The sequence below is a fragment of the Gigantopelta aegis genome, chromosome 4, assembly GCF_016097555.1.
Source record: "Gigantopelta aegis isolate Gae_Host chromosome 4, Gae_host_genome, whole genome shotgun sequence".
Classification (NCBI taxonomy): Eukaryota; Metazoa; Mollusca; class Gastropoda; order Neomphalida; family Peltospiridae; genus Gigantopelta; species Gigantopelta aegis.
Genome location: NC_054702.1, coordinates 53285696 through 53313195, shown reverse-complemented (window position 1 = coordinate 53313195; position 27500 = coordinate 53285696). Strand labels below are relative to the sequence as shown.

Sequence of the window (27500 nt, the reverse complement as noted above, 5' to 3'; positions counted from 1 at the left end):
TCATCTGATTTGATTTTTTTTCTCGTCCCAACCAGTGCACCACAACTAGACAAAGAGCGGGTTTCCTCTGATGACTACGAGTCATAATTACCACATGTTTGACATCCAATAGCCGATGATCAATTAATCAATGTGCTCTAGTGGTGTCGTTAAACAAAACAAAATTTGACTTCAAGCACCAGGTTTAACTTGAAACAAAAGTGGGACGTGATCGATTTCAAACAAACAGATTTTGTGAAAAATATATTTCATCCATAAATATATGTGATATACCTGCCAACTCCTTCACATGCAGGAACTGTATGAGTGTGTAGACTGTCAAAAAGTACCCAAAAGATAATAGTTTCGGAATATTAGGTACAAACCATGTATATTCATTTATGTGAAAATATTTAAAATGAGTCCTGTTTATAAATAAGACATTAATTATAATTTCATTCAAACTAAAACACGTGTTTCTTTATTTTGAAAATACTGATACGTATTTATGATACTAAAGACATAGATTCAGTTTCATTTCAGTTAATTTGTTTGGTGGGTATTAACTAGCTTATAATACAAGGGTTCAAACACGCTTACTGTGGTCACAGCCTCTTATTAAAATCAGGAATTGTTCCCATAGTAAGGCATTTCAGTCTTAGTTTTGTGCTTACATGCTAATTCATCTTAAAGGGACATTCCTGAGTTTGCTGCAAGTTTTAAGATGTTATCGACTAACAGAGACTTTTTAACGATTGTAATTAAATATCAAATATATTTTTCTGCATAAAATATTAGTGGCTGCATATTAAACGTGTTTCTGATCGTTCTAATATTTGTATTAGGTTAGATTTCATTTTATTTCCATTTCGGGCTTCTCACAAATATTAAGACGACCAGGAAACTCAGGAATGTCCCTTTAAACGGTCTAATTTACCTGATTGATTGATTGGTTAATTACTGCTTGCCAATAAACTCATCAACGGAGAGCTGCCCGTCACCTGGAGTAAAGAAAAACACCTATTAATTATTATATTAAATACTGAATATGTTATGTACATAAAAAAAATACTGGGTAAACTTCAGAGGAAGGACGGAAGGAATGTTTTATTTAACGATGCAATCAACACATGTTAACTATGGTTGTATAGTTAAAGACCACACATAATGCAGGTGATACGGCGGCCTTATTACCAAGAAATGCAGCTGACCTACAACATACTTTAAATACGTTTTACCAGCATTACAATGAACGTCAACTTAAACTTAGTAGTAACAGCACAATAATACTGATGTTTAACGGAATACTAAAGATTACAAACGTACTTTCAGGATTGGAGACACTATTATAGAAAATACTAATGACCACCACAGTGATTTCCCTCTAACTACACGTTATCTCAAGAACTGTCAGCGTCCATCTTAACAGAAAATAAACACGGCAACCATTTGCGACGTGTGACAGATTGTTTGAGAACCAAGCTTAATATAATGCCTACCGTTCTGATCTAAAGCCTCCACGAAGTCGAGAACGTCTCGCTGGCCGATGTATTTCTCTAACTCAGTCTCGTCCAAATACCCATCCTCGTCTGTGTCGAGGTCTCTCGCGACATCTCCACCTGTGTGTAATAAATAATACAAGTGTAAAGGACGTTAAACGTTAGAAGAAGTAAGAAACCTTTTTCACAGTGATTTGGACACATTTGAGACATGTTTCTAGGCCGTCGACAACACCAGTAGAACGACAACTGGGAACCACCAGGCCCCGTGAGTATACACGTTTTTAAAGTCTGGACTTAAGACTAATAGAATCCGAGACCTTAACGTTATGGCAACGCCATACAACTGATATGCGTGTAATGTCATAAACATATTGAATCTAATCTCTAAATGGGCTCAGATGTCTGACAGTGCCGGGACGACTAGCAGATCGATACCTCTACAACTATCGTCCGGCTGGAAGAGAAGTCCTGACCCACATGCACCGTTTGACATATCTGCAGTGTGGGCACACAATCGTGCCAAATGGAACTTACAACAATGGCAGACCATTATGTTCACCGACTAGAGCCGCTTCTGTATCAACAGTGTGGAGAGAGGCTAGTGTTAACGTTCTGCTGATGACTGGGCGATGAAGAACTGCGCCTGGGTAGACCTACAAGTCTACGCGTGATGCTGTGAAGCAGAATGGACCTGAATCTGGTCCTGATCAAGGGAATGGCATCTTTGCTCAGCATTACAGTTGCCAAGTTCAACTTTATCAGAGTTTCCCAGTTCTACAGAAAATTGTCTTTCAGTAAGACACCGCGCGCCTATACCTGACCAGGATCGTCTAGAACATCCTTCAACACACCACGACCACAGAGGCCTGGCTCACCCTCATCTGAAACTGGATGGATACTTTTGGGTTCAGCTACCAGAGAGTTCATTGGGATCCGGCCTAGGTCAACAAGACAGGCAGCATGTACTACTACTACTACTACTACTACTACTACTACTACTACTACTGATGTTGCTATTGTTACTACTACTACCACTACTACTACTGTTGTTGCTACTGCTGCTGCTACTACTACCACCACTATTATTACTGCAACTACTACTACTACTACAACAAGTAGTACTCAAATTTCTACTACTAGTAGTAATACTAATACTACCACTACCACTACTACTGTTGCTATTACAACCACTATTATTACTGCAGCTATTACAACTAGTACAAAAATTACTACTACATGTATATTACTACTACTACATGTATATTACTACTACTTATATTATTTTTTCTACTACTACTATTACTACTATTACTACTAGTACTACCACGACCACCACCACCACCACCACCACCACCACTACTATTACTACTGCTGCTGCTGCTGCTACTATTATTACTACTACTTCTATTACTACTACTACTACTACTACTACTACTACTACTACTACTACTACTACTACTACTACTACTACTACTACTACTACTACTACTACTACTACTACTACTACTGCTACTACTACTACTACTACTACTACTACTACTACTACTACTACTACTACTATACTACTACTACTACTACTACTGCTACTGCTACTACTACTGCTACTACTACTACTACTGCTACTACTACTACTACTGCTACTACTACTGCTACTACTACTACTACTACTACTACTGCTACTACTACTACTACTACTACTACTACTACTACTACTACTGCTACTACTACTACTACTACTACTACTACTACTACTGCTACTACTACTACTACTACTACTACTACTACTACTACTACTACTACTACTACTACTACTACTACTACTACTACTACTACTACTACTGCTACTGCTGCTACTATTATTACTACTACTTCTACTACAGCAAATATTATTAAAAGTACCAATGATGTTACCAGTACTACTACTATTACTACTACTAGTTACTTCAGCAATCACTGTTAAAAATGTGTGTGTTAAGCCTGTGGTGATATATACTGGTAAAACGCTCGCTTGATGCTAAATCGGTCTAGGATCGTTTCCCGTCAATAGTCCATAACTGGTGTCACAAATGTCGTGGTATGTATTATCCTGTCTTTGGGATGATAGATATATACCATATCTGGCTGCTAAGCGGGTTTCCTCTCTTATTATCTGTATGGTTCTTTATATTTGACGCCATATAACCGTGGATAAAATGTGTTGGGGGTGCGTCGTTAAATAGGGTTTTACGTGCAAATTCAGAACAAGCTGTTGTAACGCACGCCTGTCCTTCTCCGTTCAGGACAGGAAAAGGGTTGGGGTGGGTGGAAGAGGGGACCGCCCGCGCTGGCAAGTGCAAGGGAGCACAAGCATCCCGACAGGAATCGGTAGCGGGCGGGGAATAAAACATGTCTTCTTTTTTCCTTTGTATATATAGTTACCTGCAGCTGGTCGCTTTTTAAGGTGAATGCGAACACGCACTCTCGGCCAAGCATCAAGTTGCTGGAAGGCGACGCACGTGATCAACAACAGAACAAGCAAAAGTTTCATCTGAAAGAAAGGAATGTTTGGATAACACTACCTGGGCACGTCTTAAGTCAAGTGACTACTTGGTGTCTAATGAATTATTATTTCAACACTCAGACTACCAACTGCTACGACGGAGTTGGCCAAACTCGCCGATTTCTCCAGTTGCTGGTCTTGAGCGCTCATACAACTCGATTGCAGACTCCTACGACCGATTGCTTGTTATTGTGGGAGTGGGGGAAATTACAACGCAACTGCCGAGTTGGCCAACTCCGTCATGACAGTTGATAGTCTGAACCTAGAATATGTCTATAGAATGAGAGTAAACTCGCTGTCAATACATACCACGGCATTTGATGTATCAGTCCTGAGGCACTGATTGGAATGGGAAAGACCCAGAGTCCATTTAGGGTGATAGATCTTGTGATAAAAACGGCCCATTTCATTCATACATAGATATCGACTTTATCATACCAAAGATTGACCTGAACAGGACAGGATAAAGTCGATATCTGAAAACAGTAACCAGTTATTTTATTTATCCTGAATACGAAAAATACATGAAATGAGCCGGTTTTATTACACAACTTTACCGTTTTCCAGAGTAACAGGTCCACATATACTGGTGCCTCGTCGCTAACAGTATCTTTGTACCAAAACAAAATAGTATTTAAACAACAACAATTTATTATTTAAAAATATATATTATGATTGAAGTTATATACAACCGTGTCCGGTGTATCGGCGCGTCCGGTGATTCGGCGCACTTGGTAATTCGGCGCACTTGGTATTTTGCTCAAGTATGCTTAGGACATTGTCATGCTGTTGGTGTTTTTAACGTATATATAAACGCGAAGTAGGTCAGCCTTATTGATATTAAGAATGTTAAAAATAGTCGAAAAACACATTTCCCGCATTTTTAAAATTATAGTAATTCTTTTTATTGGTTATTTTTATTTAATCTGAAAAGGAAAACACAGACAAATGCAAACAAAACAAAAGTTTTACACCTTAATTGACAGTCATTCCAGTTATATATATATTTTTAATTAATAAAAGTGAAATAAGATCCACGTGTGTGCACAATCTACCCGAGAAAAAAATCCATGTAGGTATCTTAGCCATGCATGATAATGAACATGTATGCATCTGCAGTACTGTGGCACTCAACAAAATGATTCCGAAACTGATCACGAGATGGGTCATGTGTAATCTTTCATTTAAATAGTAATGTTTTTTAACAAGAGAAAACAAAAAAGTACTAAAATAATCCTGGGACAATAGTGTAGCGTTTATGGGCTACAAAGTGAGGTCATGGGTGGTTTATAAATAGTAGGGTCACCGATCCACATCTACTGCGCCGCCATGCAAATCATTTTGGATACAAAGGGGTGTCTACATTTATGAACAATTTTAAAATTTTATTTACTACAGACATAAAACAATTTGTAGTGTATCTCAGATTATGCACTGTTTCATTGGCGAGAGACACATTTTATTAAGTATTTCACAGTGTTCACATAGAAAATTATTTTTGAATGCTTAGGTGCGCCGATACACCGAACAGCACTGTAATATTGTTATATTTTTAACATCTCATCTATTATTTACATTGTAGGCCACAGGTGAACATTCCTTTGCTGAACATAAGTAGAGTAAACGTAGTTCCGTCTAAAAAACAACATATTTTTGGTCAGTGACGAAAATATGGAAATTTATCAAGTCATCAAATTGCCAATATACGTATATATAACGTGGACAAAAAATACGTTAAGCCCTAGTTTGTTTTGATGTAAGGACATCCAAAATGATGTCATTCGAGTTTGACGTCATTCAAAAATACACCGTGCCACATATTCTTACGCCATTTGAATATCTAGTAATGGCGGACTGGAATTAAAAGCTAACAAAAGGAACAACTCAGGAATGGTAGAAAACATCAGTTCCTATTTATTCACTGCAGCAGATAAGCAGCCAAAATAACACAACAACATCAACATCATTATCCAGAAGATCCTGTCTGGTGTTCAAGTGAAGATGAGCTACGAACTTATCAAAACCAGTGTAATAGGAATGCAGGCACAATTATAATTTCATTTGGTTTAAATACTTTAAACTGCTTGTAAACTGTTTCAATCTCCATTCCAAATGTCAGGCTTAAATAGTTAACTATTTGTCATAGCGGTAATCTTCCATTTTCTTCTTATTATTATTTTAGATGTTATGACCGAAATGCAAAGTGATAAACAAACGTTCCTTCGCGCTTTTTATACTTTTCATATGACGTCACATGACGTCATCTAACCAATTGTGTTACGTAATTTGGCTTGACGATACAGCAGATCGGATCTATTTCACAAAGGAAAATGCTAAATAACCGTATAAATAACGTGTGCCCCCCAACGGATCTAGAAACTACTATTATTCAGTATGCATGTGCACTTTACTGCCCCAAAATCAAGTAAGTATTAGCTGTACAATTTACAGGACAAACTTCGAGTCGGCCATTCGACTTGCTTCGAACATTTACGTCTATTGCTACTTGTTTCTTTGTTTTTTTCATATAGTAAATACGAAGGGGCAAACTCTGCCCCAAACGGAATTAGTGGGGCACAGCTATACTTAATATTATACAACAATTCATTTTACAATATAAGTCGACGTAAATCCATGCCCCATTATTTTGTGGTAATGTATCCAAAAGCTGTGCTATAAAAATAGACAACCAAGTCCTATAAAAATCACCAGTAAACTCGTACAGCATATCAGAGTAATTCTGTACACATTATAAACAAATAGCTTTGTCATTTAACACCATTTTACAACGTTTTGAAGTTAACAAATTAATTTATTTTTAACACGTGTTGTATTTTCGACCCCTGTGGCAACAACACCGGTGAAGTGAATATGGCGGACATCGATGAATTCGTCTGCGAATGCGCAAATAAACAGGCATATTTTAAACTCCAGAAATAACATTAACAATGGGAAACAATATAATTCTAGGCTATTTAGAGTTCATCGAAATATCGTCTTATTAAGCAAAATAAATTTACTCTCAGCTAGTGTCAAAATCAGCTGGTTGCCATTAACGTGTTGATCACGTGATTTAGTACATTACTATAAAAACACATAATAATTAATGGACACACTAGTAAGGTATATATATATATATATATATATATATATATATATATATATATATATATATATATATATATATATATATATATATATATATATATTGTGATCGCAAGATACAAACGTTCTTGGATATAGACCATACCGCAATTTCATCGATGACTGCAAGCAATACACATGGCGTCATGGATTGAGCGCCGTGGTTTAATGGATAGGCTGCTTGACAATCAAGCTGACGACAGTGGTTCAAATCCCGTCAAAGCTGACTCATCTATCACCCTGTGCCTATCATTCTCTTTAGAAATAAACTTTATATTTTCTCTCATAATTTCAATGTGTTTCGAACTTGTCTGTCAATTTGCCCTGACTCTGTCATCTGAGCTGTCCACACCATAACCTACCTGTTTCAACTTCCTCCACGGGTGCAGTATCTGTGTACTTCCCTGCACCCACCCGACATCCTCATTCTCTGCCACTAATAAAGCTGGTCTGACCCACGACACTAACTAACGACCGGCTGTGGATGGGGAGCATAGACAAGGACGGGGATGTAGAGGAGGACATTGAAAGAAGTTGAAATATTGAAGTAGTTGCCAGATCGGGGAAAAAATGTGAGATGGAATTCAAAGGAGAGAAAGGAAAGGGGGCAGTGGGATAAACTAAAAATATATATGACGCCATGGCACTATAACAATGTAATGTGTTGTTTGGTGGGGTTTTGGAGGTGGGGTTTTTATATTTACTTTGTGTGTGCATGTTGTTTTTGATTTTTGTTTTTTTAGGGGGAGATTTGTGTTCTGTTAATCATAAATAGCTGTTAAATATTGACACATTGTTGTATTTTGTTTGCGTTTCAGTCAAAATATTTCAGTATTTTTAAAGATCAAGCCAGCCGTTGACTATGGATTCCATCGACTCAGTAGTCTAATCCACCAATGTGACGATTGTTCCGAATGTGTAATCTCTACCTTAACTATGTACAGTATTGTTGGACAGAACAACACAATAGTTGAGGTTTTCAACTCACCAACTTGCCGATTCTAGGCTTACTGGCCTTGACTATGGACAAATCCATACTGTTAGGCAACTCTTCTTTACGACGCAGTCAAGGCCTACGGATTGCAGCTTGTAGATAGTGGGTTCGTATCCCAAATGGACTTTCCCATAGAGAGAACAGTACATACCACGGCATTATTCCGTCCAAAGAGGTAGAGCAATGCATATAATACTAGAACACGCGTTCTTAAATCTTAATGCGAATCATTGTTTATACGGTGATATCATAATCTGTTTTGCTTTAATCGGTTTATTTTATATTATTGTTTGAGTCATGAACATCAGTTATATAATCAAAAATGTATTCCCTAGACATCTTCCTGCCCCGAGTCGGACCACCGATCTTATCGGAGGCCGGACTCGGGGTAGGCGTGCTCGAAACCATAGAGGTATATGAGCACGTTAAAACCGTATCTAAGTCTAAGCCCAGACATTTTCAACACAAGCTACAATATAGTGAATCTGAAAACTACACAGTGTGAAAGAGAATGCAAGATTAAGAAATATTTAGGTAGGGAGAGAGACACGCACGCACACGCACACGCACACGCACATACACGAACACATCATATATATCATCCATTAAAGTCCTTTGTAGGAGATATCGCTGGCACTATTATTTGTGATATCTTCTGCGATATTCTCCTTGGGAGATATCGAATCTTATAATCTTAATTGGTCAAATTTTAATCACTGCATTCTGTTTAAATCAATTATCAGGAACTACCTTGTGGTTTCATCTCACCTAAAAAGTGGCTACCATTCAGGTATTTGAAGCTGGTGATAATGTAAACATTGACAGATCAGGGTTTGCAACTGCTTTAAATTGTATAGATAATGGAGTGTACACTGTACAACTTGATGGAACTGACCACTTCTTTCATGTCCAAGGCCACAGATTAAGGTTAGTGCAGCCTCCAAAGTCACTGACAGTAGGCAGTCATCAGACGTCACCAAGACGTGGAAAGTGTGTTGACATTGAAAAAGATGATATTGAAAGAACAACTGATGAACAACAAAACAAAACTACAATGAGAAAAACGTTAGGAGAAATAAAAACATTTCAAGAATATCTGCAAACGCAAAATGAAACCAGAAATATACATAATATCCCACCTAAAGAGCTGACTATTTTGGCATGTAAATTCATTCTGGCCATACGCAAAAAGAACGGAGATAAATTCGAACCGAATGCAATAAAAAAAAAAAATTCAGTTCCATAGACAAACACCTACTAAGACACAATTGCGGACATTCACTCAACCGTAGCATGGAATTTAACAAAGCTCTACAAGTATTGGTGGCAAAACAAGTAGAGCTTAAACAAAAGGGGAATGGAAATTTACCAAACTGATCGCAGACGATATCGGTTTCCGAAGTCGACAAATTGTATGACGCTGACCAATTCGGTTCTTCTACGCTTGACGCTATTGTGAATACATTGTGGTTTGAGGGGTTCACATGAACACAGAAACATGGGCTGGGGAGACATTTGAATTAAAAACAGATACCAATGGCATGGATTATCTTGAATTTAACGATCGCCAAAGCAAAACTCACACCGGGATAAATCCACGTCACTCCAAAAATGTGGCCAACGCCTATAAATCTCGCACGTTGTCCTGTTGCAGTATACAAACTGTACAAGTCTTTACGACCAGTTGATTATTGTTTCCCTGAAACTCCTTTCTGTCTGTCTTGTACAACAATAAAACATCCTCTACCGGGTACACAGTGGTTTTAACGCAGTTCGGTTGGCGTACAAAAAATATTAGCAGTATTAACAACTACTCTCACATAAATGAGGATAAGCACCGACAAATATCGTCCATCTTATCTGGGTCACGGCAATTACAGCGAGCCACGTGTCAAGCCCCTACACTGTGTCAAAGTTGGAATGAGTTGCGTCTATCGGTATTTTCACAAACTTTCTCGTTAATAAAAGAATAAAAATCCTCGACAAGCCTCGGATTTGATACATTTATCAACTCGTGCTGATAAATTATGATATCACAAAACACCCGGGGAGTATCCTCTATATAGGTAGCATATCAAGAGTAATAAAAATATATGATATTTAATCGAGGTCACGGCACTACATTTATTGAATATTGACATATGCATCAACAGTCGTCAAACAAAAACATGTCAATAGCAACTTTACACTGAAAGTTGTCCAGCGTTCTGAATCCACCCTCCCAAAATCCCCCCCCCCCCCCCCCCCCCCCCCCCCCAAAGACAAAACAAAAAAGTCGACATGCACTAGTTTATTTCTATGTAATGCCGTTGACACACCAAACTTCAAAATGGATCAAACCGTTTTCATCCAGATAGGACAGTTTCAATCCGTGCTGGTCTAAAGTCACATACGTGTGTGGATTGAGCAGCACGCGTACGGGTCAGTACGGTTTTGGATTCTGGTGCGTCAACGGAACATTGACGAAAACGGTTCAGTTCGGGTCGTTTAGACCACATGGTACAAGACATGTGACATTTCATTTGCAAAACGGAGGCGGTCTGTGAAGTGGAAAATTACTATTTGCTTTTATATAATAATGCCACAAGGTAGCGATACATCGAGCGCATAAACAACACATTAGAAAACATGCTTGTCCGCGAAGACAAAGGCTGTTCATAATGATGGAACTGTTATCGATACGCTTGATTTGGATCGTGCCTCGTCACTTGTTATGTTGTTTTAGCGAAAAGGAACTCCCCAGTGTCGACTTTCGTGTCCTCAATCTTTATGCAATATGAAGCCGGATCATCCTTTAATTGGAATGGTGATACGAAATTCGGTCTTTTTGTCCATTGCCAATATATATATTATATTTTGTTGGGTGCCCAGCCATCTTCGCATCAGGGGTAAAATAAATGTTTTATTTAACGACGCACTCAACACATTTTATTTACGGTTATATGGCGTCAGACATATGGCTAAGGACCACACAGATTCTGAGAGGAAACCCGCTATCGCCACTTCAAGGGCTACTATTTCCGATTAGCAGCAAGGGATCTTTTATTTGCGCTTCACACAGGCAGGATAGTACAAATCATGGCTTTTGTTGAACCAGTTATGGATCACTGGTCGGTGCAAGTGGTTTACACCTACTCATTGAGCCTTGCGGAGCACTCACTATCTGGATTATAAATCCCATGCCTCGACTGGGATCCGAACCCAGTACCTACCAGCCTGTTGACCGATGGCCTAACCACGACGTCACTGAGGCCAGTCCGCATCAAGGGTAATGCAAAGGCAGATTCTGCTGCCAAGTCTGCTTTGGATTTGCCTCATGCAAAGGTTGGTGTGCCTTATACTAATTTTTAAACATGGTATTAACCAATTTATCTTTTCGACTTGGCAAAATAATTGGGACGGTACGGTTGCGAACAAGCTTTATGCTATCAATCCAGTCTTGGGGGAGTGGCAGTCCTCCTATATGCAGTACCTGTAGGATGATATATCTACTTGATCCATTCATTTTTCTTGAAGAGGGATCCTCCACCTCAGTGTGACCACTGTCAGTGAACTCTGACGGTACGCCACATTTTGGTGAAGTGTACTCATCTTAACGCAATTACAAAATATATATTTGGACCACGAAATGTGTTAGAATCATTTCGATTCCATCCAGAACTTGCATTACAATATTTACGTGATACTATAAGGTTATTATACAATTTTGTTTACAATATGGAATTTTATTGCATGAGTTCACATTGTGGTGAAAATCCGTATTGGACCACTAATTGTCAAATATAATTAAGGCAACAAGAAAATCAAGAAATTTCTGTATTGTTTCATCGGATAACATTGCGACTCAGTAGCTCAGGCAGTGTTAAATCAAGGACAAACGAAAACAAACGAGAGTGACGTTCCTTTATTTTGGTAATGAGCGTCCAATAGAGCTTTTACCATCCAATATGGAACGTCCAATAACACTTTTTGGAGATTTTTGGGTACATGATCGGTAACTATTGTTCAACCACGTGTTACAATTGAACCAATTTGATTGGAATAGATTATATAGATGTATAATAATGAATTATTCTAAATTTTGTTGATATTTATACAGTTCTTTACTTTTTCATTCCATTTGAATACAATAAAAATACAGTGATTTTCAAAGCAATGCTGGTAACTATATAAAGAGAGAAAGAGTAGTTACCTTTTGTGTAGTCTTCACTGAATGGTACGTTATTTTCCAAGTGGTGCTGCTACTTTTAAAGGTAGTTGGTGTTACAAAGGCGTGATACGTGAGTGCGAAGCGGATATATAATAAGTAGTTATTACACTTAATGAGTGTGAAGTCCTGTTCTGTCGTAGCATCTGCCTCCAGAACGAATGAATGAATGAATGGATAAATAAATTAATAAAATATATAATATATATATATATATATATATATATATATATATATATATATATACATAGACAGAGACAAGACAGAGACTTTATTCCATTAAAGGGACTCTCCTGAGTTTGCTGCCATTGTAACATGAGAGAGAGAGAGAGAGAGAGAGAGAGAGAGAGAGAGAGAGAGAGAGAGAGAGAGAGAGAGAGAGAGAGTTTAGCAACATCAAACCATGACACATATACATCCTATTGTGTGTTAAACAAATTGATAAAAAAAACACCTTACAATATTAGTATAAAAATTCCAGATTATAAACAATATAATCATCATGAAGAAAAATGTTAGAAAGTTGATAAAACGTTAGAACGTCAGAGAATATATTCCTAATGACAAGTTTTGTTTGGAATATGTATGTTACCGAAACATTGTATATTTCTATCATCATCTGGTACACCTAGTACTTTAATAGTTAGGTCATACTATATAAAATATAGGTTGCGATTTAAAATTAATTTATTAATTTATTTATTTGTATTTATTTTATTCTTTTTGCTGATAGTTGTTCTAAAACAATATCCTAAAATCGGCCTACCATTCGTAGAAAATCAGTTTTAACACATACATACATAAAGACAGACAGATATAATGTTTTTAGACTTTTTAATGGGCAATGTAGTCTTATTTAACCACACCCAGCACATGCCTATAATGTACTACTATTGAGATTTTCACTTTGGACAGATACTATTTTCACTCTCCTGGATTTGTCAACACCGATAGTCTGATATTTGGAAAATAACAAATTAATATGTTGGTGGCACGGGCTTGGGGGGGGGGGGGGGGGGGGGTTGGGGGGGGGGGGGGGGGGGGGGGGATTGAAACGTGCTCAGTAGATCTGACAGGTCATGGTAATATATTAGTGAATCCCGTTCACCGGTCACTGGCAACAGATGCATCAATTAAATATTGTGACAAACCGGACTTTCCAGAGATGACAAAAGGACATTAATATCACACTACACAACAGTGGACGCACATACATGGAATGACAAATGCATTGACTCAAATTACAGAGACACAGCAAATCTAATGCACACATTTTCAACATCCTTTTTTCATACTGAAAATATTATTCAATAAAAACTTCTAAACAACCTCCAAAGAATGAGGCTATTATTTTTAACATTCTGAACAATACAACACGTTTTCTTTTAGTGTGGAAATACTAAATTATTTAGAAAAGCTCACATTTAAATTCACAATGCAGCCAAGCATATTTAGAAAAGCTCAAATTTAAATTCACAAAGCAGCCAATCACATTTAGGAAAGCTCACATTTAAATTCACAGTAACCTTTTTACAGAGACAGACAGAAAAACGGATAGAAGAGAGTTAACAAGATATAAGAGTGGATGAGAGAGAGAGAGAGAGAGAGAGAGAGAGAGAGAGAGAGAGAGAGAGAGAGAGAGAGAGAGAGAGAGAGAGAGAGAGAGAGAGAGAGAGAGAGAGAGGGAGATAAGAGCTAGAAAGAGTGAGAGAGCGAGAGAGAGACAGAGAGAGAGAGAGAGAGAGAGAGAGAGAGAGAGAGAGAGAGACAGAGACAGAGAGACAGAGACAGAGAGATACAGAGAGAGACAGACAGACAAACACACATACATACAGACAGGCAGATATAATGTTTGAAGAATTTTTAATGGTCATTGTGATCTTATTTAACCACACCCAGCACATGCCTATAATGTACAACTATTGAGACTTTTCACTTTTGACATACACAAGCACGAAAACGTCCGTCTACGCCCGTGCATTCAATCCGAGGGGTGTGACCCCTAGTCTAATGAAACCTCACCTCCAATTTGTTTGCGAAAACTTCCGCCATATGAATTAATCACCGACAGTATATTAAAATTAGCTCCACTATTACATGTGGATCTAACAGCAGCCAGTTGGAGCTGATATTCACCAATCTAAACCTTACTTGCAGAATCATGCCAGTGATTTGAAAATAATTTGAAAATATTCCGAATTATCCTGAGGGTATACGACATGTTTCATGTGAATTACGAATGCCTTATTTAGACCAGTAGAACTAATTTTAATCAGATTGTTAACAACACTGCGTAGTCTCCAATGTCCAAGTAACATTTCGTTTGTAAATAATAATTTAAATATTGTCCAATCACACTACGCCTTTTATAACGTTATTTGGGAGCATACGCATTCTAAAAATATCGGGCAAGTCTATGTTAGTGGCCGCAGTACAGCGAACCATACCAATACGTACGGGATGGGTTATCAGTCTTCAGTTTTAAATTACAAATTATTTATTTATTTAAAAAAACTAAAAACTAAATCAGTCTTCAGTTTTACATTACAAATTATTTATTTTATAAAATGAAACATGTTTTAAGGCATTCGTAATTCACACGATAATTCGGAATGTTTTCTAATTATTTTTAAATCACTGGCATGATTCTGCAAGTAAAGTTTTGATTGGTGGACATGAGCTCCAACTGGCTGCTGTTAGATCCACATGTAATAGTGGAGCTAATTTTAATTAGATTGATTCACCGAATACAGACGGCAAAGATAAAAAAAAACCCAGCTGCTGTACTTTATTTAACTACATTGTTTATTGTACTTTTAAAAGTAACATAAAAATGTTATCAAAGATAACAATTAAAAATATTATGTGTTTATTTGTTTATTGGCTGAATTGGCCACGGCTTAATTTAAGGTCACCAACCGGAAATATGGCAATTGGGCAGCCCAAATATAAATAAATGGACAGAAATAGATCAATAGATACAGATGCAATTGAAACAATGCATTGCAAATTGGAAATATATGAAAATAATTTTTCCTGAAATTGAGCAACAGTGCACACTGGAACCAGATATACACATGTCGAAAATATGGAAATAAATCATCAATGAAAATATAGCATAATCCAATTCAAATAAAATCCAAATAAATAAATGGATAAATAAATAAATAAACGGTACTGTTGTTGAGCGAGAAACTGCCGGCTCGTTTTATAGCAAATATGATTAAACACTCTCATCCTCTTAATATAAAACAACACTCCAAAATGCCTTGTATGCTGACCGAGAAACTACATGGAACTGGCTTCTTTTTTATTTTATTTTTTGTACATCATAAATGAATAAATCTTCATAAATTCCATAAACATTCCACTCCTAATAAACCTAGAATATCTCGACCAACACTTGAACTATTTTACGTTTAAAACTTTAAATAACTAACTTACGTTATACCTCAATATGACGTCACTTATAACAATGTGATGTAACGTCACAATTGACAATATAATTGACAGCACACAATCCCTAATAATTTGTTATTTCAAGCCTCTGAATATGCATTTATTATAATAACTAAGAGTCAATAAAACAATTTAATTGGCAAATAATTATATCGTTGTTACTTTGATAACTTCATTTAATAGAAAGATTAAATGTTAATATATTTATTACGGAAGCGTATTAGTGCCAGCACACACAATAAAATAATTATATTTTCCAACATTTAAACTTGGAAAAATCAAGTTTAATCATAGAAAAATCAACTTTAAACTTGGAAAAATCAAGTTTAATCTTGGAAGAATCAACTTTAAACTTAGAAAAATCAACTTTAATCTTGGACAAATCAAGTTTAATCTTGGACAAATCAACTTTAAACTTGGAAAAATCAACTTTAATTTTGGATAAATCAACTTTAATCTTGAAAAATCAACTTTAATATTTAAAAGATCAACATTATAATATTGGAAAGATCAGGAATGTCCCTTTAATATAACCACTGAGCTACATCCCATCCCTAGAGAATTGCATGTGACCCCCTTTTTCTTGCAGGCAGATTAGATGTGAGGTGCCGCACGTTTTATTGATATACAGCCTGGGTGTGCGGATACGTTGCTTACATCAGTTCTATTACTAAACTTTAATATTATTGTAAATAAAATTTGAATTGGTACATTGCAACCTGAAGGCAAAGCGTTTCACGTATACTGTTAATAGCTAATAAGAGTCAAAGCCAGTCGAGACTATACGGTTAAATAGTGATGTCCCTTTAGTCTACAAAATATATGGACTAATGTAATTATGTATGCTTACGTAATTAAAGAAGCTGTCTCGAAATTGCAAAATGGTGTAATATAGGCCGTGTATGATTTGTTTCGTGATCGTTTACCACCAAGATCGCAGACTGCCGTGAAGTAAATGATCATTATATATAGTATCACTGTTATTCGTCGATGACCCAATCGTTCAATGCCAGCATGTGGCCAGGAGAAAACAGACACTAGACTTTTAATTCGTGTGCCTTCCTTAGAAATGAATAACATACTATAGATAGTCACGGCGTAGATTAACTTGATTGCAAATTATAATATATAGAGTTATATATCATTCAAGATGCTTCGCTGATTCCATACTTCACTGTACATGAATTGAGTTTCTATTTAATATTTCAATGCGCTCCGATGAAGTATTTATGCATGCACATCAAGTCCAGTCCTACATCCAATCAGACTCTTGTAAGCATGCTTAACCAATTCACTGCAAGTTCTCGTCTCATATGTAGTGTCTCACACATGAACTCAGCATTGGCTGTTTGTATCAAAAGTCCTCCCCCATCCCTCTAGAGTGCGTGCATTTTGTTCATGCTCTTCACTGGTAGACCACATCCAAGCTTGGTAGACAATACGTTTTGAGTACAGCAGTAGAGGATCCTGGGTGGGTGAAATGATTTCCATTGTCTTCTTCTTCGTCTTCTCCTTTTGACAGTACAACACTTTCCTTGCTTCGCCAACACATTCCAGGTCACTAGCCTTAGCATACGTTCCAATAGCGGAAGTGTAGAACATCTGCATCTACTAGGAATAATAACTTACGGCACTAGATGCAATGGTTATTTACTTGTCTTCGAGACAGTCTACGATAGCATTTGTGATGCCAAAGGTTCATGATTGTTCATTGGATCACGAAAAAGAACATGTGATGAGTATGCCGATCGTGTCTCCGTTTCATACAATATAGAACGTTCCAAAAGACATTTACCACGTGTAACATAACGTCAGTTTAAGAGAAAGAGAGAAAAAGGTATTATTGGAAGCAAGCATCATGGTATATAATATGTCGTTTTGGATAAAGAAAAACCTCTGTTCCACAACTTCACAGGATGTGACACTACCTCTACTTTCACTGGAAAGGGTAAAAGGACAGCTTAAAACGGCTACCCTGTGAACTAATTCACAAAGCTCGCTTAGGCTCTGCTAGAAAACAACGTATCCTCTTTACAAGTATTTTTGCATTGCACTGAGAAATCGCAAAGTCCCGAGAGTTTAGTGAATTAGGCCCCTCATGTGCCTTTGGCATTTACTCCCCACTTCTAGCTAATAAAACAGTTCACAGTTATCTTATACAATAAGACCAGCGACGTGGAACACTTTGACGAATCAAGGCAATTGTTGTACTACCAGAATTAGATGGCATTAGAAACCATTCCACCCACCGAATATGTCCTGCTGCTAGTGTTGAAAATCAGTTGGAATTCAATAATCGATTATCAGTTATACTCGGTTGTCACGAACCAATCAACTTTAGATTGCGCAATTGATTACAATTATATGAACATAATAAATAATTTGAATTATAAGGACAATGTACCTGTCATCATGCTCACTAAAATACACCCTACAACTCGCCAATATACCTTTAATAACTAATTAATAACTCTTGTTTCTATGAAGACATGAAAACAAACCCCAGCATATTTACATCAGTTACATTATCTAGACTAGAGGAATAATTACAGTTAACATTTTCCCACACAATCGATTATAGACCTTTATAATCGATCATAATATCGGAAGAGCCAAACCGATCAATTTTCGATTATAATCGATTATTGGAACATCACTGCCTAGAAACTACATCACTCAAAACGGTTTACCTATGAAGCTAACACTATATTCCACCAGTGTAAACAATGCACCCAGTCAAGAGAGATGGTAAGTATCTTTGATAAAGACGGCTAGTTTACATTCGTTTTTGAATACACTAACGTTGGCTCCCCTTCCAAAGACTAAAATTAATTGGTTAAGTGTTGTTAGTGAGTGGATGTGGTACTAGATGAGCATGCAAATAGGTCCCATTGAAATGCACTGGAAACTGTATTTGTTACTGTGAGAAGTAAATTGTTCAATAGAAAACGATAGTAAGACTCACAACTGGCATGGCACCTTTTTTTCTAAATAATTTGACTGTATATTTTGTTACCCATCTAGTGATAATTTGATTGATATAACTGCATTAATTACCTCAAAATTCAAAATGAGTATAGCTGAGATATTGATACTATTATCCTGTTCAATTATTTAGACCCAAAGTTTTTTGAAAATGTTACGTTTATTTCCTATTCGATATTTGTTTTCTTTGCATTTACATGAAAACAAACCCAAACCCCGACAGGTTTTATATACAAATCATCATATAAAATGCACGAAGTTGACTTAATTCCACTTTTTAAAAATCTCTGTGTGTTCGGAATGCACGTTATTTCTCCTATAAATAACTAAGGTCATTTGCATATCAAAAGCATCATTCTATAGTGCGTTTCAAACTAATGTTCGGTTCTATCGTCCTATCCGCACAAATCGTAGTATGACCTATATTTAAGAAAATATCTGTAAACATGAAGCAGGCGCGGATTCAGGTGGAGAGTTCAAGTGACAAAACCTCAGTTTGAAAAAAAAATATGTATCAAATATTATAATTATATTGTGGAATACACAAGCGCGCGCGCTGAAGGAATGACATACATACAGAGAGAGAGAGAGAGAGAGAGAGAGAGAGAGAGAGAGAGAGAGAGAGAGAGAGAGAGAGAGAGACGTCATTTATGTAACGACGCACTCAACGTATTTTAATCTATGGTTATATGGTTATAGGGAGAGAGAGAGAAGAATATGGTATGCATGCGATTGGTGGAGGTGTGACCCTCTGCACAACCCCAACCCCACTTAAGGCTTCTTTTGTATATGGAGCGGGACGTAGCTCAGAGGTCAAGCGTTCGCTCATGGTAGGTCGACTGATCGATCCCACATGGTGGACCCATTGGGTTGTATCTAGTTCCAGCCTGTGCACCACAACTGATGTATAAAGGCTGTGGTATGTGCTATCCTGTCTATGGGATGGTGCATATAAAACGTCCCTTATTGTTTATCAAAATTACTTATCGGAAATAGTGGCCCATGTGGCGGTAGCGAGTTTCTTTCTCACTGTCATAATGCTCCTTAACCGTTTTGTCTGACGCCACATAAACGTATATCAAATACGTTGAGTGTGTCGTTAAATAAACATTTCTCTCGTATGTATGTGTAGTCTATATGCATTTCTAGTCGATTAGTTTATAGATTGTTAGGTTGTTTGATAGTGAATGATATGGAAATAAATAGTTTTTGGTGTTAAAGAGTTCATGCATACATTAAAGTAATACTCCTGATGGGTATGGAGAAATAACTTAATCAGTCGACAAACTCATTTCTTCATCACTATCTTCGTTAAGGGGGACTATCACAGGGGGTATTTTATTTCTTATAAAACTATTTTGTTTTCTAAAATCTTCTTCGATCTTTATTACATGTTTAACTGCGTCAGAGAAGTGTGTAGGTGTGACAGAGTTCAATGCATGTGCAAGTTCTCTCCGCACCGTGGTCATTTTACCATCATTATGACGAGCTATGTGCCCTTTGACTTCACTCCAGATCAGTTCTATCGGATTGAGTTCAGAATGTCTTGGCGGCAGTCTTAGACACAAGTGCCCATGGCGTTCAGCAATATCATCAGTAACAAATTGCTGTGCATATTTGTTACTTTTCACAATTTCATAAAGAACTGGCTTTGTCATGTTACTCTCAAAAGGTATATTTTTGTTTTGTAGCCACGACTGAATTTCTTCCTTTTTAGCGTTTAGTGCAGGACATCGTGTAATCCCAGTTAATCTGTTGTGGTAGCTTGCGTTATCCATGACGATAACAGAAGGTTCTGGTAGAGAACGCATAAGTTGTTCTTCAAACCATTTGATGAAATTGTCATGATTCATCTCACCATGATAGTCTCCGTCTGTGTTTTTTAGCCTCAAAGATCAATTCACAGCCATCTATCAATCCATATTTATCACAGCCAGCATGACAAATAATAAGTCTTTTTCCCTTCCCAGTCACCGAACAGAGTTTAGGAACTCTATCAGCAGCGTCTGATTTCGGCAGGTGATTGGCGGTACTTGTGCCCGGGTGGATATCTGTCCAGTGGTGGGATGTAGTGTGGTTGACATTCACCCAGGTCTCATCTTGATACACTATTAAATACCCCTGTTCTCGTAAACTGGATATTTCATGGAGATAAGACAGTCTCCTGTCTGATATATTGGCGTCCTCAAAAATCACTTTTCCGGTTGTAGACATATGTTGGTATTTAAAATCTAGGTCATGGAGTGTTCTTCGTAAAGCTGATATGGATATGTTGATTCCACATTCCTCCCTTAAAGCCACGTTAATCTTATGTAATGTAGGTAATTCGCCCTCTCTATTAAATCTGTATACTCGTCGTCTAATAACATCTTTATCAAATAAATCGATGAGATTTCGGTCGCGTTTTTTAACAGTGATTTCTGTGCTCGGATTCGTAGAGCTTAGATTTTTCACAGTTCTTTTTACTGTTGAAACCGAAACTTTAAGTGCAGCGGCAACTCGATTGACAATTTGATAAGAAGCATACCTAGGTATACCGCGTTGATATTCATCTTCACAATAATCGAAAACGTTCTTAATACACTATTTTACATCAACTGAAGTGTTTTTCGAATTACCCATATTTTCCCTCAAATAACAATAACAAGAATGTCGACTAATACATTTTCAATGAATTTATATACCCTACCTAACTTGTATTTTACGTGGTTTACACATTGCTACAATAGCACGTGCAGTCATAGATCGAAATAATGATGTTATTGACCAAGCAATGCTATCGTATTTTGGACATTCAGGGCTGTGTCTGCGGGATGAAAAAGTGGTTGAACCCATACGAGTCCAAACAATAGCCCTTTGGTTTTTCGCATTACAAATGTAACACCCCACCCCCAAACCCCAGCCCCTAGCACCACCATAAATACTATATATATATATATATATATATATATATATATATATATATATATATATACGTATGAGTTCCCAATTTAGAGGCAAATTAAATAACATTTTTATTATTATTTGATGTTGGTGCCCTTTGACATTTTATCCCCCCCCCCCCGGTCTTCTGGGTCCGGCCCTGCATTAAATTTATTTATAAATTTGGAAAGCACATTCCTGCGGTGTGTGAGGTGATTTGTGTTTATTACTGTGCTACACCTCAGTTGTGTTAGGTTAGGTATGGTATGCTAATATATAATTGATATAATAAAATAAAAATACATAATACATTAGCTAAATTGATTAAATATAATGCACCTACAATAAAGGGTTACATGTTCTGTTTGTTTACATCTATGTTTAACGGAAAGATTAGACAATGCTGTTACACACTGCAAAACAATAATAACCTTGATTTAGTGAAACAAGCTATAATGGCCTTCACGTAGCCTCAGATCCCAATCTTTTGATATGCAAATGACCTTAGTTATTTATAGGAGAAATAACGTGCATTCCGAACACGCAGAGATTTTTAAAAAATTTGAATTAAGTCAACTTCGTGCATTTTATATGATGATTTGTATATAAAACCTGTCGGGGTTTGGGTTTGTTTTCATGTAAATGCAAAAAAAACACAAATATCGAATAGGAAATAAACGTAACATTTGCAAAAAACTTTGGGTCTAAATAATTGAACAGGATAATAATAGCTATTGTATGGCGGTCATCTTGAAAATCCACGATTGCCACCATAATGTATCTTGGACAAGTTGTCCCTATTAAAAGTTAAAAACTAAGGCAATGAATAAAATATTTTCTACATTTTTATTAGAACAGAATGATAGAAAAGCAAAGACTCACAACAGTCATTGCAGCATTGTTCCACAATAGGACGGGACGTAGTCTACTGGTAAAGCGCACGCCTGATGCGCGGCCGGTCTAGGATCTATCCCTATTGGGCTATTTCTCGTTCTAGCCAGTTCACCACGACTGGTATGTCAAAGACCGTGGTATGTGCTATCCTGTCTGTGGTATGGTGCATATAAAAGATCCCTTGCTACTAAAGGAAAATGTAGCGGATTTCCTCTCTATGACTGTCAACATTATCATATGTTTCATATCCAAGAGCCGATGATTAAAAAATCAATGTGCTCTAGTGGTGTCGTTAAACAAAACAAACGTTTTTTGTTCCTCAATAAGTTGTCTATATATTTCATTTTTTTTAATAAAAAAACAAACATCTAGTAATATTGTGAATGATATAACTACATGTATTACCCCCAAAACCCTAAGTTAGATTAAAAGAAAAGTTACGAGCCTAGGAAGTGTGGGTTTTGAGTTATTGGTATCACTAGGGGTTTTTTGTTGGGTTTTTTTGCATGGCGGCCATCTTGGAAATTCACTATGGCGACCATAACGTATCTTGAAGGAGTAGTCCCTTTTAAAAGTTGAAATCTAAGGCAATGGTAAAACATTTTTAAATTGTTACTGGTAGAGTGCGAGAATTTGTTGACTGCCTACAAGGTAATTTTGTTGGGGGGTTTTCTCACATTTTTATGTTAATTTTTTAAATATGACTTTCTGTCGTTTGTTGTAAAGACACATTTTTTTTCAAAACAATTTAACATTGACCCCGTTAATTACTCACAGGCTGTCTATCATTCACGTTCTAGGCAGCTGAGTTGAAATATGTCCCTCATACATGAAACAGTCGTACCACTGATCCCAAGGTGTCGGATGTTTTTAATTAACAAAATGTTTGACCTATGACCTTTTGATCATATTTTATATATCAGTGTATATAGAGGTTTAATGTCAACCTTTTGCGTGCTAATTTGTGTGGCTATGTTTATTGGTTGCAAAGTTATGATACATTTTGTTATTCCTACTGCAAAATATTGTACACGAATTTGACCTCGCATCACTGTGTTTATGGAGTGATATCCATAAAAAGCTACTCCTTACAAAAGTCTATCATGCTAATTTATTAACTATTTTCCCGCCCAGGTGATACCAATTCGTTTAAATTTCGGGGTCTGACCCATGGACTAATTGCTACAGTGTGCACACAACGTACACACAAACTAAGTGTTACTAATCACACCGTTCACACGTTCAACGTCACGTCACGTGCTTCGCGATCAAAACAATCTTCGAGTGGGAACATTAAAGCACATTGGGCACTTATTTTTAGTTTTTTTTTTAGTTGTTTTTTTTAAAATCTCTTTTCATTCTATAATTATTGATACTTGAAATGGAATACCCCTATTTATTTTTAACGGTATGTATGTATTTTTATATTTTGAATATCTCTATTGTATGTATGTCGGGTTTTGACTTAAACATAAATATATTCAATGACGCACTGGCACAGGGGATATTAAAATCCTTTATTGCCTTCACAAATTTCCTCATGCCTTTACTGAGACCCGGTAAATCTTTTTACTGACTCACACCAAGCACACTTGTATAATTATTTAAAACTTTATACATTTCTTATAAATTCTTGAGGAATATTGACTGCTAATACTAATTATTAAGAGGATATTTAAATATATTAATACATCATCATTCAAGTCAAGGAACCTATTATTCTTAATATATTTATTAGTGAAAACATAAAGTTTATTTTGAAAACAATATCGATTAAGAAGTAGTCCAAAGAACTGATGCACATAGTGCTTAAAAAACCTAACAAGATTGATATTTGACCCTCTTGATTCAGCTATTACACGTCTTTTAAAAACTGATATTCTATAAATTGACAATATAATATTTAAGAAATCATATGGACAATTTTGTATTCTAACATAACAACCAAAGTCAAGCAATGCATCACAATATAAAAACAAATGACACAAATCTTCATCATCGTTCATGCAAACTGGACATTGACTGGACAATACTTTACCATATTTATACAATTTACAATATGTAAACATAATATAATGCGCTATTTTAAAATCCAAATCAATGAATTCAGGAGATTTATCACAATAATGAATGGATTTCCAAATTGGCTTCCATGATATGTTAAAACTTAAATCCTTCTGTCTAAACATGTAGGTAATTTGAAATTTTGAGCAATTAAAACAGAATAATTAAATTTTCTTTGCGTCTATACACTTTACGGCAATCTGATTGGTCCAGAGGTGCTTACTTTTTTTCGTTCATATCTAGATAAACCCCGAAAAATTTAAGCCACGCCTACTACCCCCCCCCCCCCCCCCCCCCACACACACACACACACTGACTCGCACTACTTTTGTGCAACAAGCCGGATTATTCTGGCAATCATATTTAGATATTTTGAAGAAAACACACGTGAAAGCTACAAAAAAACATGTATACGATAAATTGATGGAAAATACTATAGCAGAGTAGACATATGGATCTATACGCATTGATTAAAAAAAAAACACCCCACAACAAAAAGAACCTCTTCGCTAATCATGACATGAGACTCGGTCGTTGGCCAAAGAAATCATGTAGGAAACTTCACGCCTGTAACTTACTTGTAAGCGATGTTCTACAGCTGTTGGCGAAAATTAAACGGTTCCACAGACAGCATAAATGTCAGACACGTTCCATTCATTCACTTTCATAAAATATAAACTGAACATGAATAGGACCATTCCTTGCGTAAAAATGCACAGCAGCTAGAGGAAATGACGTCATTTACAAAACATCACCTGATTCAAATAATAGTGAATGAACGTTCGCATTCTTACGCGACATAAGTATCAATGAAGTTTACACAAACAATACTACAGGCGTATTTAAAGCCAAACAAAATAAATTCAGTTATGTGTTGTTAAAGTATGCATATAAATTTAGTTATAAGAATTGACCGCAATTATTTTTTGGTTCATATTAGTATGAACCGAAAAAACGATGTGCACACTTTTGTATGGCCCTCTACGCGGGATCATACAGTGTGCACATCGTTTTTTCGGTTCATACTTACATGAACCAAAAAATAATTGCGGTCAATTCTTAAATATATTAATTTAACAGTGAATTTACTTGAATTTATTATTTCATTATTATAAATAAAAAATAAATGTTTAAGTAAAGAGACATTTTTATTCTCACTAATAATAAGTGTTTTCCATTCATCTGGAAGCGAGTTTAAAATAACATTATAAGCAGAAGAAATATTTGCTTTAGTTACATCATGACATTTTTCATGAATAATTTCTACAACAGCAGAAACAGGAAAAAAACCTTGTATAACTTCGTAAACAATATCAGCCACAGTGAATATACCACTTTCAATAAAAGAACTAAATAATAACAATTTATCTTTATACTTAATATAAGGATTGTCAAAAAGTTGCTGAGATAATATTTCACTTAAATCCATGGCAAAATGACGTTCACCTTTAGTGACGGAGTCCCATGCTGACAACACCTTGGCATAAAAAGGGTTTATAGCTACTAGAGAATATTCATTATAAACTATATTGAAAATGTTATAAGATAAATTCATATTCATATATTTTGCAAGAAATTCAGACATTGTATATTTCCAAAACAGCTTTAAAATCATGATCAAAATATTTCTTTAGCATCTTAACACGAAAAGCAACCTTTTTAAAAGAAACATCCTGGACCGGAACGCTACCAATCAGACCAACTACGTTCCACAAAAATAGAACGATCGTTAGTCGACCATATTCGTACCGGTCCAACAACCACGGGGTTCTAAGGCCCCATGGCTTGGCAACGTTTGACTTACATGCAGATGTGAACAGACTTGGCACTGGCTATATATGTATTTTTTATATTTTGAATATCTCTATTGTATGTATGTCGGGTTTTGACTTAAACATACATATATTCAATGACGCACTGGCACAGGGGATATTAAAATCCTTTATTGCCTTCACAAATTTCCTCATGCCGTTACCGAGACCCGAACCTGTGACACCCAATCGCCCGCAATTGTTTGGCCGGAACGCTACCAAGCAGACCAACTACGTTCCACAAAAACTGGGTATGAGTTGGGAGAGATATTGTTTTAAAATGACATTAGACTGAGTACCAGCTCGAAAATATTGTTACTTAACTTCACCAGGGAAAAAAAATGTTTAAACTCGTTAAAAATCCCCCGGAATATAACTTTCAAAAAAGAACTAAATAATAAAAATTATCTTTTCACTGAAATTAACCCAAAAAGTTATCTATTTCATTGTAAATTAAAAAAAAATGTTCAAGTTTCATTTTATGTAACGGTTTTAAAGGCCAATTACTTTGGTTAATAGCAGGAAAAAACTGTAGATGTTTATGTGTGTGTGTGTGTGTGTGGGTGTGTTGTTGTTTTGTTGTGGTTGTTTGTGTTGTGTTTTGGTGTGGATGTTTGGGGTTTGGTATGGGGTTTTTTTGTGTGTGTATTTGTTGGGTTTGTTGTGTGTTGGTTGTTTGTGGGTTGTTTTGTGTGTGGGGTGTGTTGTTGTCGGTTTGTGTGTGCGCGGGGGTTTGTGTGTAGCAGGGCTTCGACAGATTGCCATGTTCTTTCAAGTTTTTTTCAGATTTTTGTAGCCCTAGACTTGACGGAAAAGAGCTAGAGGACATTTGGAAGTTTCACCTTCTAAAATGTGAAACTGAGATGTCCGTTAGCCTATTACCGTCAGAGTTCAGGCTAACCTTGTGTGAAACGTTTCAAAAAAATATCCTTTTTAATGAAAAAAAAAAAAAAGTAAGTTTATTTAATAATAATAAAAATTAATTTTTATTTATTTTTTA

General features: G+C 36.3%; 2 protein-coding genes across 4 annotated transcripts in view; one reads left to right on the top strand and one right to left on the bottom strand.

Moving 5' to 3' along the window:
• Positions 1 to 4290, bottom strand: part of LOC121370746 (oncomodulin-like) — a 59534-nt gene extending 55244 nt beyond the window's left edge. The window contains exons 1-3 of one of the 3 annotated variants that reach the window (XM_041496182.1): positions 3900 to 4290; positions 1479 to 1598; positions 917 to 980 (exon numbers count right to left, since the gene is read on the bottom strand). In XM_041496182.1, coding sequence (XP_041352116.1) covers positions 937 to 980; positions 1479 to 1598; positions 3900 to 4008 — 273 coding nt within the window. In that variant the 5' untranslated portion in view covers positions 4009 to 4290 and the 3' untranslated portion in view covers positions 917 to 936. The remainder of the gene's footprint in view (positions 1 to 916; positions 981 to 1478; positions 1599 to 3899) is intronic. The other 2 variants (XM_041496181.1, XM_041496180.1) reach the window with 2 other exon arrangements.
• LOC121370734 (oncomodulin-like) overlaps positions 1 to 27500 on the top strand; it is a 231022-nt gene that overhangs the window by 74157 nt on the left and 129365 nt on the right. The gene's annotated exons all lie outside the window — the stretch shown is intronic.